Source organism: Pinus tabuliformis, chromosome 6 (assembly GCF_031772625.1).
Source record: "Pinus tabuliformis cultivar Carrire ecotype Pingquan chromosome 6, CPIR1, whole genome shotgun sequence".
Classification (NCBI taxonomy): Eukaryota; Viridiplantae; Streptophyta; class Pinopsida; order Pinales; family Pinaceae; genus Pinus; species Pinus tabuliformis.
In genome coordinates, this window is record NC_142292.1 from 1,040,049,654 (window position 1) to 1,040,069,626 (window position 19,973).

Sequence of the window (19,973 nt, forward strand, 5' to 3'; positions counted from 1 at the left end):
TGGCGATCATTCTGCAACTTCCCTTGCCTCTGTATGAACTGCAGGGGTTGGTGGTCTATGTGGATGACCGTTTCCTTCCCCAAAATGTAATGCTTCCATTTTCGGCAAGCCTACATAATGGAATACATCTCTTTGCCATAAGTGGGATACTTCTAGATTGTGTCTTTAAGTGTCTCACTATGATATTCCACTGGATGCCCCTGTTGAGTAAGGACTGCCCCAATAGCATAGTCAGAGGCATATGTCTCGATATCAAATGGTTGTTGCAAGTTTGGTGAAGTGAGAACTAGTGTAGAGAAAAGGCGATGTTTCAATTCTGTGAATGTCTTTTGTTGAGATTCAGACCAAAAGAATTTTTCTTTCACTCTTCCCTTGGTGACTTGACTTAAGGCCCATGTGATATGAGAGAATCCCAACACGAACCTGCGGTTGAAATTGGCAAGACCCAGAAAGCTGAGGAGCTCTGTCAAATCGGTAGGAGCTGGCCAATCCCAGATGACTTGGATCTTGGCTGGATCCACATGCACCCCCCGTTCATCAATAATGTATCCCAGATACTGAACCTGGGTCATGCCAAAAGTGAATTTCTCCAAATTGACACATAGCTTGTGTTTCCGCAGTGTTTGGAGAACCTGTCGGATGTTGTGGAGGTGCTCTTCCCAACTCTAGTTGAAGATCAGGATATCATCCAAGTATACCACTACAAATGAGTTGGTGAACGGACGCAAGATGTCATCCATCAACCTCATGAATGTTGTAGGAGCATTCGTCGCCCCGAAAGGCATAACCAACCATTCAAAAAGGCCCTCCTTGGCTTTGAAGGCAGTCTTCCACACAATGGAGGGTTCGATTGGTACTTGGTGATATCTTGACTTCAATTCGATCTTGCTAAAATATTTTGCCCCCTTGAGTTGGTCCAGCAGGTCATCAATCCGTGGGATCAGGTACCTATTCTAGAGAGTGATCTTGTTCAGCGCCCGATAGTCAATACAGAGTCTCCAAGTCCCATCTTTCTTCTGTACAAACATGATCGGGCTCCCACAAGGCGATGAACTCGGCCTAATATGACTTTTCTATAGCAGCTCTTGAATCTACCTCTTGATTTCATCGTTCTCCAAAATGGAGAGCCAATAGATTGGTCCATTGGGCAGCGATGCACCTGGGGTTAGACCGATGGAGTGCTTGACCTGACAGTGTAGAGGCACCCCTACGAGGGAGGTGAAGATGTCCTCGTACATCTCCACGACCTTGTCTATCTATTGTTGTCGTGCAGAGGGGCCCTGTCTGGAGGTCATGGCCACCGTCTTCTTCTTTCCCTCGAGGCATATCATTAAAAAAGCAAATTTACTGGTTTTGGAAATGAGCTTACTGCATTGTTTTGCAGTAACGAAAGAGATGGTCATAGGCGGTGCTACCTTTGGTATCCTGTACAACTTCTTTCCCAAAGTAACAATAATGACACGAGGCCTTGACTCATACATAGCATGTCGCTTCCATAAGTATGGTTGGCCTAATAATACATCACAAACATCAAGGGGAGAAACGTTACATAATACCTCATCCGTGAGGGGTTTGATGCTGTATGGAAGGCAGGACTTTTGGCTCACATGAAGATCCCATCCTTTGTGAAGCCACTCGATGGTGTACGGTTGTGGATGCGTTGTGGTCAGTAAGCCCATCCACTTCATGACCTCTGCTGAAATAAAGTTCTTTTGGTTCCCATTGTCGACAATGAACTATAGCGGGGAACCGTTTACCCACATCTGGGAGTGGAAGAGGCGCTCCTCCTCCTCTGGATCTTCGGGTTCCCCCTTCTAGATCTTCATGGTGGCAATGGTGGTGTTGGGCTCTGCGTCGATAATCTGCTTCCCTTTGTCATTCCCCTTGTCAGGCTCTGATTTAGAGTTAGAACATGCATCTGATTCCGAAGCCTTTAGCTCAACCACTAGTTACTACTTGGCCCGACACTCACTTGTGTTGTGAGTGGAGCTCTTATGGAACTCACACCACTTTCCCGTGTCCTTCTTCCGCTTCACGGTGTTGTTCTTTGCTTGCGGATTTGGCCGACTGTCTTAGGTCGCCCCTCCTTGGCTTTGTCCTTTGTTCTATGGTCTGGGGGTACCTTTCCCTTGCTTCAGATTCACAGATCCAAAGTCTTGCTTCTTCTGTTTAAACTTTGGTTCGATCTTGAAGGCATAACAGCATGTCGTGCCAAGTGAGGAGATGTTCAGGAACTCCATCTTGTCGTAGATGTACCTATGTAGGCAGCCACGGTACTTGAGAATGAAATGGTTCTCAGAATCCTTGATACCAAATTTTGTGTGAAGGGTATGAAAAACATTGGTAAACTCCGGTACATCTTGGTCCCTTCCTTGTCGCAGTGTTGTCCACTTTATGTATTTATCCTCATAGCTCCCGACAGGGTAGTATTGCTCCTTGATGGCATCCTGGAATGAGTTCCAAGTGGGTGCAGCTGAAAACAGTTAGTTTGTACTTTCGTCCTTCTGCTCACAGTAGGTTTCCCACCAGTCCTTGACGTGGGGGGCTGCTGTGAGAAGTGAAAAAATGATATCTTCCTAGCTGGAAAAATCATGAACGGAAAAATATCCTTCTAGCATTTTAACAATTTATCTACAACGTCTACATCTATCTGACCCTCAAATATGGGAATTTCAAAGTTAACTTGTACCTTAAAGGGTGTGGCGCTTCCGGAATAGTTGCCAGAAGTAGATGCGTCGCCCTTGGGTATCCTTGAAGGATCTGGACAAAGTTGTCCATCATCGCATTCCTTTGTCACTCGAGGGCTTCTTCGAGCAAGATTTTGATAGGATCTCCTGCCCCCTCGTCTTTCTTTTCATCTGCCATGGGAGGCCGTTGGGATTTGCGAGGCTGGTCTTGCAAAAGTTCAACTAGTTCAAGCTTTAACTGCTTATGTCCTGACCTCGTTGGGGAAATGAAAAGAAAAATAGAGAAAGAGTAGACCGCTCTGATACCACTGATCCGTATTTAAACAGGAACGCAAAAAATTACAGATATAACCATAAATACAAAGATTTCAGTAGAAACAACACTTAATTTCATTAATATTAAATACTGAAATATGCTTACAAACAGAATGGAAATAAGACTAGCTCGGGCGATGGTAGGTTATCTCTAGGAAGAGATGTGGCAGCTACATGCCTCAGAACTATTTTACAATGAGGTTCAAAGGCTTATTTATTATTGAGAAACAATGAAAAACCCTAAATATCCAAAAACCTAACCTTAGGAGATGAAGCGCCAAAACTGTGGACCCCGTTTGGGTAAATTGGTACATCAACTTCCGGTGGTCGTAACTTTGGCATACGATCTCCGTTTGGCTATAATAATACCTCGTTTCGAATATCTCAAAGAAAAGGCCAAAAACAAATAGCCTTGCCAATTAGGGACGTTCTCGGTCTCTCTATTTTCCCTAAAAATGTTGTTTAGGGCCTCAAAACGGCTCCAGAAGTTCAAGACCCGAAAACTGCCAGAAATAGTAAATTGTGCTACAATTAAAGAAACCGAAAAACTGAAAGAGACAGTGTTGGGGGACCAAGTGGAATAGGCAGTTGGCCACCAATATCCACCTGGATCATTCCTCCCCCCTTAGGAAGAAATGGTCCCCATTGCGTTGAGTTCCTCTATGAGATGAGGAAACTTCTGTTGAACTTGGTCCCTTGTGAGCCACTTGCCCCAGTGAAGGAGTTGGCCTACTTTGACAACTCGATATAGTTGGATCCTTTGTTGTCAGGTGTTCTTGATCTGCGTGTCCATGATCCGATCAGTGGTGGCTTGTTCCATGCAATCTAGATTTAACTCTGTAGGTGTTGTTGTCCTTTGAGATAACCCTAGGTCAGCTGGTTATGCCAAAGCATCTGGAATATTTTGGAGTTTTTAATTTTGTGGATGACCAGAGAACAATTGATTAAAACAGGTGTTTCTATAACTTATAAAAATCTTAAATATAATGAAGGGTTGTTTTTTATTTGTACATAGTAATTTAAATTTGATGTGTGATGATTTTTAGAGAAATGTAAATGATCATTTACTAAGACAGAATACTTAAACATTTACAAGAATAAATCATTAAAACTATGTTTCAATGATCAACATAATACAACCAAATTATAACAGAAACATAATGCAATTTAACATTCAAGAGGGAAAAACGAGGGTTTCTGAGTAACTGTAACTGTTTCAGAGCTGGAAGTGCATAGATCACGGATAGCAGCACTGTTAAGCAGGGGACAAGAGCTGACCGTCCAGATGGGTGCAGAGGGGTCCATTGGGACCCCTACCTATAAACAAATAATCATGCAGAAACAGAGGCAACAAGCGAAGGAGGGAGTCAGAATCTCGGGGAATGACAGGTTCAAGCAGAGCGGCGGGAAAAACAAGGAGAAAACACAAGTGGAAGACAATGAACCAAGCAGCAACACAATAGTCAAAGGAAAAGAAGATGAGGGTTTGGAAGATAATGAAGACAGAAACGCTTCAGGACAAAATCTGACAGAAAACAAGGAAAACAGGGAGCCCACAGACAGCAGGCGGGGGAATAAAGAGAAGGAAGGGGACACAAGCTCGAACCCCAACAAAAACTCAACAACAAACAGTATTTGTAAACCAAGAAAAGCTGAAAGTCTCAGAGTTGTAATAACGGATCCAGAGATTCAAGCCTATAGAGAGCACATGGCAGAACATGCAGTCATATGTAAGTTCATGGGAATGTGGCCAACTGAAAGAGCCTTATGTCAGTGGATCAGATAGCATTGGAAGCCCAGAGGAGATGTTAAACTGCACTTGGGAGCCAAAGGATTCTTCACAGTTGTGTTTACTAACCTGGAAGACAAGGACAAGATTTTCGATGGAGGTCCGTATTTCATGGCCTCAGCTGGTCTATACATGCGTCCATGGAAACCAAACTTCGTTCCAGAAAAAGAATCTTTTACTCAGGTTTCAGTGTGGATTCGCTTGTTCTCTCTCCCGATAGACTATTGGGGTCTGAATGCTCTAAAACAAATTGGAGATCAGTTGGGAACTTTTATCAAAGCCTCAGAGGCAACATTGCAGAAGAAATACACTTCATACGCAAGAATATGCGTGGAAATGGATGTATCAGGAGCACTGTATGAGGGGCTATGGCTCGAATATAGGGATGAGGATTATTTTCAGGCAATAGACTATGAGCAGATCCCGTTTCGATGCCGTAAATGTCATGAACACAGACATTTAATAAGGGAATGCCCCATGAACAAGAAGGAGGAAGATACTAAATCAGAACAAGCAAATAAAGGCAAAGATAACTTTATAACACCAAAGTCAAGGCAGAGAGCCAACAGAAGAAGGGTATACAAAGCAGGAACAGATAGAAACAACAACAACAATACCTTTGAAATCTTGGATTTGGAAATAGACTCAGAGGAGATACAGAAAACCCTAACAGCAGATAAGGGGCTAAGAGACAAGGAAGAACAAACCAGGAAAGAAGAGGAAGAGGACAAAAACAACAATGAAATCCAAATGAGGGAGAGACCAGAAGTGCCGGAGGAGGATGCAGACATGCTGACCAGTGATGGAGGAAGCGAGGACATCGAGCTGGAGGAAGCTTTAGCCCGGGAAGGGATGAATCTACCCGTCATAGTGGAGAACTGGAAAACTCAAGGTATAGAAACTGCATCGGAAGAAGAAATCAAAAAAATCAATGATCTGTTCACAGCAAGGCAGAAAGCAGAACTAGAAAGGCAGAATAGGAAGCTAGGCATAGCACGAGGAAATGGTATCCACCCAAAGAGTCTTCTCTGGAACTCATCAAGCTCAAGGCAAAAGAAGAAAAGGGGCCGAAAGACAAGCAATGAAGCTTTGCAGGAGCTAGGAATGATATTGATCAACTCAGGGAAGATGAAGGCTCTTAGCGCCTTCCCGTCCTATCAATAATACCACAAGTTAGTCATGAAGATTATATCTTGGAATGTAAGAGGGCTAAACAGCCAAGCAAAGCACAGACTACTGAAACGCAAATTCCAGAAATATAGACCGGAAATCATGTTCTTACAGGAAACCAAATGTAGCAGCTCCAGTATGGCAAGGATTACCAAGAAGATCGGAAGGCACATAAACTTTCTAGAAGTTGAAAGTCAGGGCAGAGAAGGAGGCCTAGCAATACTATGGGACACAAGAGAGATTCAGATACTATCTGCAGAAGCGAACAAGCACTTCATTGCTGTGGAAGCTCAACCCACAGGTAATTCTGAATCTTTTTTATGTGTAAATGTTTATGGACCACAGAAGATAGAAGATAAAATAAGTTTTCTGAACTCCTTAAATAGACTTATTATTAGGCATCCAATGTCCAAGTGTATTTTGGGGGGTGATTTCAACATGATAACAACCCTTCTAGAGAAGAAAGGGGGTCTAAGGAAACTTAACAGGGATGCGGAGTCTTTCACCAGTTTTATTGAGAACGCCAAATTGGTAGACATTCATACCAAGAGTGGCAATTTTACTTGGAATAACAGAAGAGGGGGAAATAGAATGATAGCCTCTCGCTTGGACAGATTTTTGATTTCTGAAAGCATCATAATGGATGGTATCCTTGTAGAGTCAGACATCCTTCCAAGTGGAGGATCGGACCATTGGCCAATATCGCTCATAGTTGCTGTTCATGGCACACCAAGGAATAAACCCTTCAGATTTGAAAAATTTTGGTTGGATCATCCCAGCTTCCTTCAGCTGGTAGAGAACTGGTGGTTAGAACCTCTGGAAGGTAAAGGTTCTAAAATGTTCAATCTGTAGAAGAAATTAAGACTCATCAAAAATAAGATAAAAGAGTGGAATAGAACGGTTTTTGGAGATATCTTCAAGGAGAAAACCCTTATAGAAGATAAATTGGAACAAATTCACAGAGAGTGGGTAGCTGGGCAAAACAGTGAGGAATCTATCGAACAGGAAAAAACTCTAACTCAACAGTGGCACAGTCGATGTCGGCAGGAAGAAATTCTATAGAGGCAAAAATCAAGAATCCAGTGGCTAAAAGAGGGAGAGCAGAATACCAAATTTTTTCACAGATCTGCTCTAGATTACAGAAGTACAAACAAAATTTTTGAGATGAGAAATGAAAATGGGGAGTCAGTGAAGAACCACCATGACATATCAGAGTTGCTCTCAGCTCATTTCAGATCCATAGCACAGGAACTGCAGATAAATAGAGAGGAAGCCATTAGGGAACTTCTAAAAGCCATTCCTAAATCTGTTACCTCTGAGCAGAACTGGGCCCTCAAAAGGGAAATCACATTGGAAGAGGTGGATGAAGCTGTTAGAAGCATGCCAAACGATAAAGCCCCTGGGTCGGATGGGTTTACAATCAATTTTTACAAGGCTTGCTGTAACATTGTGAAGCAGGATGTTTGGGATGTTGTAGAGGACTCTAGACGCTTTGGAACAATTCTCAAATCCATTAATTCAACCTTTATAGCGCTAATCCCAAAGGTAGAGGAATCCAACACTCCTGAAAAGTTTAGACCTATTGTTCTCTGCAATGTCATCTATAAAATAATATCAAAAGTTATTGCCAATAGGCTGAAGCCCATTCTTCTGGGCATCATCTCTGAAGAGCAATCGGGCTATGTAGAGGGAAGGCAGATATTAGACAATATTATTCTTGCTCAAGAGATGATCCACACTCTCCATTCAAGGAAAGAAGCAGGGATGTTAATGCAGCTTGATCTATCAAAAGCTTATGACAAGGTGAGCTGGAAATACCTTGAAGCTATTTTGAACGCTTTCGGATTCTGTAGGCAATGGGTTAACTGGATTCTGGCCCTCATCAAATCATCAAGGTTCTCGATCTTAGTTGATGGAGCCCCCTCTGAACCATTCTCACCATCGCGAGGAATAAGACAGGGTGATCCTCTATCCCCTTTCCTATTCGTTATCCTCATGGAGGGTCTTAGCAGAATCATAGCCAAAAAGAAAGCTGAAGGGGTAATTAAGGGTCTTCAACCAATCCATTCTATACCTGCTACCACCCATCAGCAGTTTGTGGATGACAAAATGTTACACGGCATCCCCACAATGAAAGAGGCCTTGGCATTCAAGGAAATCTTAGATCTCTTTAGCAAGGCTTCAGGAATGGAAATCAATTTTTCCAAATCAATGATTTTCTTCTTCAACACTCATCATGCTATTCAGGCTCACCTTTCTCAACTTCTTGGTTTCCGGATAGGCGGTTTACCTTCAAGATATTTAGGAGCTCCCCTTACTCTCTGACCTTGGCAGAAAGTGCACTGGGAGAAGATCATAGCCAACATGGAAAATAGATGCAAACACTGGACGCACAGGGCGCTCAACTTTGCCGGAAGATTAATCCTCACCAAGGTTGTGTTACAGGCTATACCGCAGTACTTATTATCCATGCTACCAGCTCCTAAGGGGATACTTCAACAAATCAGAGCCATACAGAGATCCTTTTTATGGAATGGAAATGGGGACAAGAGAAAATGGGCGCTCATAGCCTGGAACAAATTATGCAAGCCGAAATCTATGGGGGGACTAAATTTAGTGGATCCTTCAGTCATCAACATGAACTGTGGTGCAAAGCTATGGTGGAGATGGATTAAAGAGCCCAATTTTCCATGGGTCAGACACTGGAAAGAAAAATACATCCCAAACTTCAATTATCAGGATCTCATAAGACTGCAGGAGGTTCTGGAGGGCTCGCCCATATGGAACCTTGCAAGACAAAACCGTAGCTTAGTGCAGGAGAATAGCTTCTGGGAAATATGCAATGGAAGGCTGGCCCTGTTTTGGGAAGATGCTTGGCAGCAACTCCCAAAATTGGACACCCCAGAGCTAATTTCTCTCAAACGGATCAGCCAAAATGAAGGCAGAAACAGAGTCTGCCGCTACTGGAATCAGAGCAGCAGAGATTCAAATTGGAGAGAATGGATACATCTCAATGTTGACAACAACATTGAGGGAAATGAAAGCACAAAGCAATTCAACGGTCAGATTCTTAAAAGAAAGATAAGGAAAACAGAGGAAGATGATCAGCTAATATGGGGTATGACAGGAAGTGGCAATTTCTCACTAAAAGAAGCAAGGGAAATGATAGAAAAGGCAGAACAGGAGGAAGCAGTGCCCTGGTGCAACAAAGTGTGGGACAACTTATTTTGGCCGAAAATCAAAACATTCCTATGGCTACTAATGCGGAACAAAACCTTGACATGGGACAATCTACGCAGAAAAGGGTTCGTTGGACCATCCAGATGCCCAATGTGCTTAGGAGAAGAAGAAACTATAAACCACCTATTTAATTCTTGTGACTGGGCAAACCATTTATGGAACTGGATGGAGGGAATTCTATGAAAATCAAACCGTGACAGAGATTCCATCCGAAATACTATTCTAAATTGGCAAAACAATTTTTCCAAAAACCAGAGAGTCAATAGCAGCTGGAAAGCCATGCCAGGCTTCTTATTGTGGACAATATGGAAAGACCGCAATAGGAGAATATTTCAGGATGAATACATAAATACAGAGCAATCAAAAGTAACTATACTAACAAACATTTAACAATTAATTCAGACAAAACGCAAGGTGGATCCCAATGAGAAGCCATTGGTTCGGGACTTACATATCTTGAAGTGCTTTCAACTGGAAGCCAACCACAGCATATCGACGCCGAGACACCAGCAACAACCAAATTCGGAGGCCAACAGATGGAATTGTCCGCCGGAGAGAGGTCTGAAGTTGAATTTTGATGGTGCATCTAGAGGCAACCCCGGGACGGCTGGCATAGGAGGTGTTATCAGAAACCAGGAAGGAGAAATTCTTCATATTTACTGCAGGGCGCTGGGAGAAGGCACGAACAATGAGATGGAGTTCGCGGCGTTAGAACAAGGGCTGAGAATTCTAAAGAATTTACAGAATAGCAATGCAGTGGTGGAAGGCGACTCGTCCCTGGTCATCTCAGTCGCAAAGAAAATCCAGGGAGGCACTCAGGCTTGCAAAGCTACGAAACACTGGAGGCTAGCTAAGGTGACGGAGAACATTGCACAGTTAATTGGCGGAATGAAAGGATTAGTCTTTCAGATGGTGAGGCGTAAGGCAAATGGGCTGGCGGATTACTTGGCAAATTACAGCATTGACAACCAAGACAGGGGATGGGACAGCTGTTGGCAGCAAGTGGACAGTCCGAGCCTTAAGGAGAGATGCTTACAGCTGGCAAAAGAGGACTTGGGCAATACAAACCGGGCTTAACCGGAAAACGGCAGAGTATTACGGCACCACAAAATGGAACACACTGGAGACGATATGAGTTGTGAAAGTTGGCACAGGACGAAAGGACAGGTTCGGCGGAAGCATTTATGGCAACAGAAGGCGCACACAGATTATATCTATAATATGATACATCGAAGGGACTACTGTCGCTGCCTCTTTAGCAGGATGGACACTTGGCACGAACACATTCATGAAGGCATAAGAAACATTTATTTTCAGATCTGGAGGCATCACGTTGCATTCACGGCCATCTACAAAAACTATGATGATAGTACTCTCACGTCGTTTCGGAAGGTGAGGCTCATCATGGGAAACTTCAACGAGAAAGGCTATTTAACAAATAGTCGTAGCAACGAATCCATCACTCTTTCTAAGGGCATTACTCTGGGTTACTATATTTCTTGGCTCCGAGCTGGTCATCAAGAAACGGATAACAGGGGCAACATGGATACTGGAAGCTGTCGAAGCATAAATGCAAACCAGGAGCTTCATATTGCGAGGAGCATGTATGAGACCTGAACGAAAACGAGAAATAAACGAAGGATTGCTGATATGGAAGCTTCGATTAAGGAGGAGGAACGAACACGCACAGAGGAGGACATAGCAAGGGAGGTCGACTGGTTGATGGACCCGGGCACTGCATCCAGGCGAGCTACGCAATTCGTGCGTACTCAAGCGGAAAGCTGGAGGATTAAAACCCTGTTGGCGAGAGCTTTGGAATCCAGGGATGAAGGGAACCAGCATTCTCAAGGGGAGAACTTCATCTCTGAAGCCCAACTGAAAGGTCTGTTTGAGATCTATGAGGCGTTAGATCACAAAATCTCGGCAGTGCATGATGTTGCAGAATCTGTTAACAAAAAGTTAACTTTGCTTATTAGACTTCTATGGTAGACGCTGAGTCCGGATCCCTTGAGCTCTGATGGTCAGCAGTAGGCACCGCCGAAGGAAATTCATAATTATCGTTCCTTGCAGGAGAGAGTGGATAAGCACGTCCTGGAACAGGGTTTGGACACAGCAAGTAGGTTCGGGATGCCCCCACAGTAAGTCAGGGCTATCTGTTCCACCTCTTTTGTTTTTGCAGACTGTTTCGGTGGACCTCTTGGACTGTAACTCTGTCATTTCCTGAAAGTATTTTTGTTACAGTGGCGTAGTTTAAGGTTAGCTTGTGTTAACACTATGCGCAGTAGATAAATGGCCATGCCACCCTGCGTGGTGTGCGGTTAGCATTTTGAACTTTTAGAGTTTTTTGATGTCTTAGTGCTTGTGTCTTGTGTCTATGGACCTGTCTTCCTCAGGTCTCGATCTGCAACAACAGATTTTTTGTACCATATTTTGTTTTATAATATATCTATCTGACTTACAAAAAAAACATTCAAGAGGAAATAATAGAAGCAAATAGCTCTATAACTTAGTCTCTTAATTAAATTACAATTCACAACGAATTAAAAACAAAATTGATACTCAATTAAGATTTTTAATTGGATAACTGTGTATAAGATAAATATTATGAAGAAACAATTATGACAAACACAAATAATAACTCACTATAAGACAAACCATGTGTAGATAACTCAGAATCCTTTATTGACATTCAAAAAAGCTCCAGCTTAGTACAATTCTGTTCAAAAACTAATTCCAAGGTGCAACCTCTGATTCTTTATCAGAATGAGGTATTTATACAAAAAGAGGAGTTTTACAATTAATGCCTTATTGACTAGACATGCTAAAATATCTAAAATTAAAACAGAATTGAAGGATTCGATCTAGGAAGACTACATCTATGTTCTGGATATGTTCTGTTGGAATGTATTGCTGAGTCACCCTTCTTTCTGGATATGCTGGCAACTAACTATTGTGCTAGAGTGATGTGTTGGCAGGGTTTACTCCTTTTGATATTCTTCCAATTTCTCCCAACGCTCTGAATTTGGAATTGTTACCTTTATAGCCTTTAGGTAGATTTCATCTACCTCAATGTATTTAGTAAAGGTAGGATTTACTGGAAAAACATGTTGAATTTCATTTTGAATAAAACAAATATTCCCAACTGCTTCATACAAAGCTCTGCCAGTGATTGATCCTTTCATTGAATATGATGCAACAATTGAAGTTTTCATCTTTTCCTGTAATCTTTGAAAATAATCTGTTCTTTCCATCAGCTTGTCATTCAACACAAAAATAGAAGGAAATCCTTTATTAATTAATGCCTCAATTCTTGACAGAAATCTGTTAATGCCAAATTCCAGAGTATGGCATTTTTCTTCTAACCGTGTTACTAAGTTCTTCTTAGTAAGAACGTTTTTTACTTTAAGGATTATTTATGTTCTGTCTTCCACTCCCAATTCTTCTAGCTCATATTTATCCTTAGAATTTAGAAACTTAATGATTTTGTTTGTTGTTGCAGGCATTGTTCCTAACTGATCATTTATTTCAGAAATAGCTTTGTTGGATTTTTCTACCAGTTCTCTTTGTTCAAACATAATCTAGATGCAGGGCCAAATTTGTTTCATTTCATTGATGATGTTGTTCCAAATGATTTCTTTAACCTGAGAAAGGGGAGTACCAATGGCATTTTCATTTGCTGACTTCTTCCAATTCTCTATCTGAGTTTGGGCTCTCTAGAGTTCTATTGAATGATTGGTGTCAGACCTACTTTTAATGTCTTCTAGTTGCTTTACCTTTTTCTCCAACTTTTGAATTTCTTCAGATTGAAGTGACATCTTCTGAACTGCTTGGGCCAATTTGATAACATCTCCTTGAGTGCTTGTGGTAGGTTTGGATGAAGGCATATTAGTGATTGGAAGTGCTTGTAGAGGAACAATTGATTTCTTAGCTTCATCAATAAGTCTTTCTATCTGAACTTCCATCTGCTTTATCTATGAATTTTGTTCAATAATGATCTTCATCATATCTTATTTCTGGTTCTTTGTCTCACTTATTTCCTTAGCCAAAGGGTCTTCAGTTGTTGGGAGTTTGAGTTGTTTCCTGAGTGCAGCAATATGTTCATTCTTCTTTTTTATTAATTCCTCTGCAGCTTTAACATTTGCAGGGTCATAACCCAATTTAATTACTAGGTCTTCTAGTGTTTTAATCCTAGAGTCTTTGGCATGAGAAGAAATCATTTCCATGTCAAGTTGTGATCGAATGGTGGCAACTGTAGCCTATAATCTAGATAATGTCATGGCAGTATTAGTAGCAGAGGAAAATATCATCTCTCCTGTCTGTTTGTGCATTTCCATCTGATCAATTAAATGCACATCCTTAATATCAAACTCAAGGGTGGCTTTCTTGTAATTTGCCTCTCCTTTAGGCTGAGGTACTTGAGCTTGGAGAAATTCCATGTGCATTCTTCCTTTCTCTGAATCAAAGGTAGTTAACAATCTGCTCTGTGTGCTAGATGTCTGTTTCCAGAATTGATTATAGACATTGATCTTTAAAGCTTCATTCTTTAGCTTGATTTCTTTGTAGATGTCCATTGTGCTTTTCTCAGGCTCACTTGATGAAGATGATTCTTTCTATATGATTTGTTGTGGTTGAATTTGAGAAGGTGTTGAAGAATCAGGAGGATCTGTTGATTGCTCCTCTCCTAATATAGTTGCAGGAATTTCCTTTGAAGTGCTAGGCTGCTGCTGTTGTGAATCTTTGGTGAAGTTTAGCCTTGAACTAAGTTTTGCCTTTTTTCTATATATAAGTTTGAAACCTGAGTTGATAATGTTAGTTTCCATGGGAGACACCTCTTCTCTATTTCTCTTTCCTGTCTTTTCTTCTTGCAGGGAAGGTGTATTCACCAAAGAAGTAGAGACTTGTTGCTCCTCTGATTCCTGTAGAGTATTTGGTAGCCATTCTTTTTTATTTTTATATTGTTCAATCCCTGGCCTTGTTGTATGAAAGTAAGGTGTAGATTTGGTGTCCACCCTTAACTTAGAAATGATTCCTAAAGGGTCATAAGACCAAGTAAAACTCAAATCAAAATTCATGGTTTTCAATATCTTCTCTGCCTCTTCTCCTGCTGCCCTGCTATTACAAATAAACTGACCAACCTGAGTCTTTATTCTGAATTGTGATTTCTTTTTGGTAGATGTAAAGTGAATCTGGTCCATGTTTATCATTTGTCTGATATATTCAAGTGCAAAAATCCTCATTGGGAGGTATTTGGGCAACTTGAAAGGTGGTAGTTCACAACCAAAAATTCTAATCTCAGTGTAATTCTCATAGAGATACCAATCTCCAATCTGTACCTGCTATGTAAGCTGCAAAATTTTCTGAATTTCTTCACTTATCCTGCTCTCAGTAGTGCCACTCAAAAGACTCATGGCAGGATGAACAAACATGTCTATGAATTGTTTAAATGAATATTCATTTTGTTCTTTCCTGACCATGGTAGTCCAAAATATTACTGATTGTTGTTCTCCTTTATCATCTAACTTATACAATGACAAATTTAGATGATCTCCTTGGAAGTATATGAACATATAGATCAGAACAGAAGTATATTTAAAAACCTCTTGAGTATCAAAGTTAACAAACTACTGGTGGATAGATTCTGCTAAAAACTGACTGAAATTAAACACAATGGTGGGCTAGGCATCATTAGAAAAGATTGACAGGAATCCAATAATGGCATCATTGACCCATTCATCAGAGTAATAGCCAAGTAAATAAGAAATCAGAGTGATAATTTTCCTGGCTCTTTCTAGGAACATGGATGAAGGATAGGGAGGATTCTTTTTAGGCATAGGGGCATCTTTTGAAAGGAATAATTCTAGGGTTTTAGCTCTCTTGGTAAAATCTAGTTTTTGATATAATTCAACCAAGGCTTCATGAGAAAATGGAGTGCTATCTTTGACAGTTGGAGCTTGCATCATCTGGTCAATAGATTTAGGGGTTATGGTAAACAACCCTGAGGGTTGACAATGGCTCTCTGATCTGGGAGATAAGAAGCTTGACACTTTCTGACAAAGTCTGGGGCACTAAAGGTGAGAGGAAAGATGTAATAGGGGAGGTTTGATTTCCATAGTTGAAGTTCATCAGTTTGGTCGACATATTTATCTTCTAACCAACAATATAATTCAAAAAGATCAATCTCACAATTGGTTTCGTGAATCATATAGTCTCTATCGGCTAAAGGAATATGGTGAATTTCAATAGAGGGAAAAATAAGAGGGTTAACATCTTCTTGTGGTTTCTTCTATTTAGGATGCATACTGACAAAAATTTGACAGTGTATTTTAAACTATAATAGAAGAACTAAGTTTTATAATGGAAAGAAGATTTCTGACCAATATATGAAAAGGGGAAGTGTAATTTTCAATTTCGATGCTGCTCGGACATGCGATGTAGCTTTGAGAATCAATGGAGTACCTGTGATCGAAAATTGATAGCAATTCTGACTCTGTAGACTATAGTATGAAAACAGGAAGTTTGCAGAGGGTTTGAAATGGGTTTATAATAAACTTATTTTCAACCATTGATGGCGTGGGGTTAACAAGAAATTATAATAAATGAATAACAGGAATATGGAGGGAGATGATTTTATTCATTGATGAGAAGGTATGTGGCAGCGATAGGATGGAAAAGTAGACAACGGTCAATGGTAATTTGTTTTGGAGAAACATCCTTCGGAGGGAGGGTAAGGCTGTTTACAGTTTTGATGGAGGGGGGTTCGAAATCTTGTGATGGTGACACGTAGCGGGCAGGTGGTATGGTAATAAAACCTATTTCGAACCCCCTCCCCGCTGATAAAGTTCGGATGGTGGAGGGGGTCCGAAATCATATACGGAGTGTTGGATCAGTTTAATCAGCTGGGGATGAGTAGTAAACTAGTCAGCTTTTAATGGCGGGACCCGAAGCCACATTAAAACTTTTATTCCAATGTTCATATGATGGGATATATGAGGTAAATGATAATATGTCGGGAGTATAACTTAGGAAAGTTATATGGTAGGGAGGTAGGGAGTGAAACATAATGTGTCGGGAATAAATTATTGGGAAATAGAACTTAGGATAAAACTATGAGGGGAGTGTGTAATGAAGAAGGGAATTAGGGAAACGAATGTATAGGAGATTATAATGTTGGAAGGGGATTTTTAGTGTAAGAATGGGAACATGACCTCCTTTAATGATTCTTCCTTACATATGGCATAGGATCAACATGATGATGGTGCATTTGAGCTAGCAACCTTATGTATTCCAAAAACTTTTAAATGAAGCTTCTTTTTCTTTTAGCTTGCCTAACATTTTATTCTGCCTTCTTTGTTTAAAGCAACTAACACCTAACATTTTATTGATGTGTATGACTATCATAATCAATTTTTCCTAACATTTTTAAAACCAATCTTTTTCTTTTGCATCCACATCCAACCTTAACATTTTCCAAATTCATACTTATAATATACTAACTTATCAAAACTAGATATGTTACAATAGGTGTGATTTGTTCTGCAATGTCTGATGTGTCTAGCAATGGTGGGAAGTATGGTTGAATGTGGTCCACATTGAAGGTTGGGTGCAAGCCAAGGAATGGGGGAATGCTGAGCTCAAATGCATTGTTTCCCACTACCTTGGTAATGGTGTAAGGACCATATCGGAGTGGTCTGAGTTTCCGATAGGCTCCAGTAAGGCGTTCCTTTTGCAAATGAAACTAGACTTTGTCGCCCACCTGAAACTTGTGTGGCACCCGATGTTGATCATGTCGCTGCTTGTACTTGGCATCTGATTTCTCCAGAATGTCATGGACCTACTAGCGGATATGTTAGATGTGCTTAATGAATCTGTTTTCCTTATCTGTTTTAGACTAGACATGAGCTTAATCTGCATGAGCAGCTGCAAATGGCATGGCCACATCAATGGGACATAGTGGCTAGAATCTCAAGCCCACCTGAAAAGAGTTGTGGCCATTCGAGCTATGGAGAGCCCGGTCATAGCTATGTTGGACATAGGGGAGGTTCTCATCCCATGTGCGTGGATGCTTTGAGTTGTACATGCGCAGAATATGTACGACCATCCCATTGACGACCTCTGTCTGGCCATCAGTTTGGGATGGAAAGTTATGGACTTAGTGAGCTTGGTTTCCAGCATCGACTAGAGATTGGACCAAAATTTACTAAGGAACCTGCTGTCCCGATCTGAGATGATAGATTGTGGGATCCCAAAGTGTACCCATACTCATTCAAAGAAGAGTTTAGTAGTGGCTTCCACTGTGATATTCTTCTTGCAGGCTGCCATAATGGCCATCTTCAAGAATCCTTCGACGACTACAAAAACACAGTCATTTCCATGCTTAGTAGAAGGAATGTCTGACATGTAATCTATGGATATGGATTCCCAAGGTCAACTAGGGGTAGGCAACGGAGTATATAGGCCTTGTTTCTTGATGGTTGGTGTGGCAATGACGCAGGTAGTGCAGGATCTGATGTACTTCCTGATATCCTGTCGAAGACTTGACCAATTGAAATACTTCTATTGTACTGCCACCATTTTCTCCACCCTGAAATGCCCAACAGCCTAACTGTAGTGTGCTTCCCAAATCATCTTGGAACGCTCTCTTGAAAGAACACAAAGGTGTCCTAGGTGCCATAATAGGCCATCCTGGAGGTGAAAATATGAAAATTGCTAACCCTCCAAGAGTGCCTGGTATGTGTGGCCAAATTCTAGGTCACTTTTGTAGAGAAGTGGCCAATCATAAGTCTCGTTCCCACAAGAGTTGAGCATGGTGGTTAACGCCATGATCGGTGGCCGACTGAGGCAATCTGCAACATTATTGGTGCTGCCCTTCTTATAATTGATATTCAAATGGAATTGTTGTAGGTATGTGGACCACCTTTGATGGAAATCATTCTGCAACTTCCCTTGCCTCTGTATGAATTGCAGGGGCCAGTGGTCTGTGTGGATGACTATTTCCTTCCCCAAAATCTAATGCTTCCATTATTGGCAGGCCTGCACAATGGAATACATCTCTTTTTCATAAGTGGGATACTTCTAGACTGTGTCTAAAAGTGTCTCACTGTGATATTCCACTAGATGCCCTTGTTGAGTAAGGACTACCCCAATAGCACAGTTAGAGGCATCTGTCTCGATCTCAAATGGTTGTTGCAAGTATGGTAATGTGAGCACTAGTGCAAAGCAGAGGCAATGTTTAAACTCTATGAATGCCTTATGTTGAGATTCAGACCAAAAGAATTTTTCTTTCGCTCCTCCCTTGGTGACTTGACTCAAGGCCCACGTGATATGAGAGAATCCCAACATGAACCTGCGGTAGAAATTGGCAAGACCTTGAAAGCTATGGAGCTCTGTCAAAGTCGTTGTAGCTGGCCAATCCCAAATGACTTGGATCTTGGCTGGATCCACATGCACCCCCTGTTCATCAATAATGTATCCCAGATACTGAACCGGGGTCATGCCAAAAGTCCATTTCTCCAAATTGGCACATAGCTTGTGTTGCCGCAGTGTTTGGAGAACCCGTCGGATGTGGTGGAGGTGCTCTTCCCAACTTTGGCTGAAGATCAGGATGTCATCCAAGTATACCACTACAAATGAATTGTTGAATGGTCGTAAGATGTCATCCATCAGCCTCATGAATGTTGCAGGAGCATTCGTCAACCCAAAATGCATAACCAACTATTCAAAAAGGCCCTCCTTAGCTTTGAAGGTAGTATTCCACACATCGGAGGGTTCGATTGGTACCTGGTGATATCCTGACTTCAAGTCGATCTTGTTGAAATATTTTTCCCCCTTCAGTTGGTCCAGAAGGTCATCAATCCCTGGGATCAGATGCCTATTCCGGAGAGTGATCTTGTTCAGTGCCCAATAGCAATACATAGTCTCCAAGTCCCATCCTTCTTCTGTACCAACACAATCGGGCTCCCACAGGGTGATGAACTCGGTCGGATCTGACCTTTCTGTAGAAGCTCTTGAATTTGCCTCTTGATTTCATCATTCTCTAGAATGGAGTGTCGATAGATTGATCCATTTGGCGGTGATGCACCTGGGGTTAGACCGATGGAGTGCTTGACCTGACAGTATAGAGGCACCCCTGTGGGGGAGGTGAAGATGTCCTCGTACTCCTCCATGACCTTGTCCATCAGTTGTTGTCGTGTGGAGGGGCCCTGTCTGGAGGTCGTGGCCACCGTCTTCTTCTTTCCTTGAGGGAGTATCATCAGGAAAACAAATTTCCCAGTTTTGGAAATGAGCTTAATGCATTGTTTTGCAGTAACCAAAGAGATGGCGGTAGGCCATGCTACCTCCAATATCCTGTACAAATTATTTCCTGAAGTAACAATAATGGCACGAGGCCTTGACTCAAACATAGCATGCCACTTCTATAAGTATGGTTGGCCTAATAATACATCACAAACATCAAGGGGAGCAACATCACATAATACCTCATCCATGAAGGGCTTGATGTTGTATGGAAGGCGACACTACTAGCTCACTTGAAGATCCTATCCTTGGTGAAGCCACCCAATGGTGTATGGTTGTGGACATTTTGTGGTCAGTAAGCCTAGCTGCTTCATGACCTCAACTGAAATCAGGTTCTTTTGGCTCCCTCTATCAACAATGAGCTATAGCATGGAACCCTTTACCCACATCTAGGAGTGGAAGAGGTGCTCCTCCTCATCTGGATCTTCAGTGTCCTCCTTCTAGATCTTCATGGTGGCAAAGGTGGCTTTGGGCTTCGC

At 41.6% G+C, this 19,973-nt stretch overlaps 1 protein-coding gene across 1 annotated transcript; it reads left to right on the forward strand.

Annotated features, from left to right (window-relative positions):
- The first annotated feature begins 5,970 nt into the window (after window positions 1–5,970).
- LOC149262536 (uncharacterized) lies at window positions 5,971–6,813 on the forward strand. Its single transcript, XM_089380349.1, has one exon. The coding sequence runs from the start codon at window positions 5,971–5,973 to the stop codon at window positions 6,811–6,813; it is 843 nt and encodes a 280-aa protein (XP_089236475.1).
- The last annotated feature ends 13,160 nt before the right edge of the window (window positions 6,814–19,973 follow it).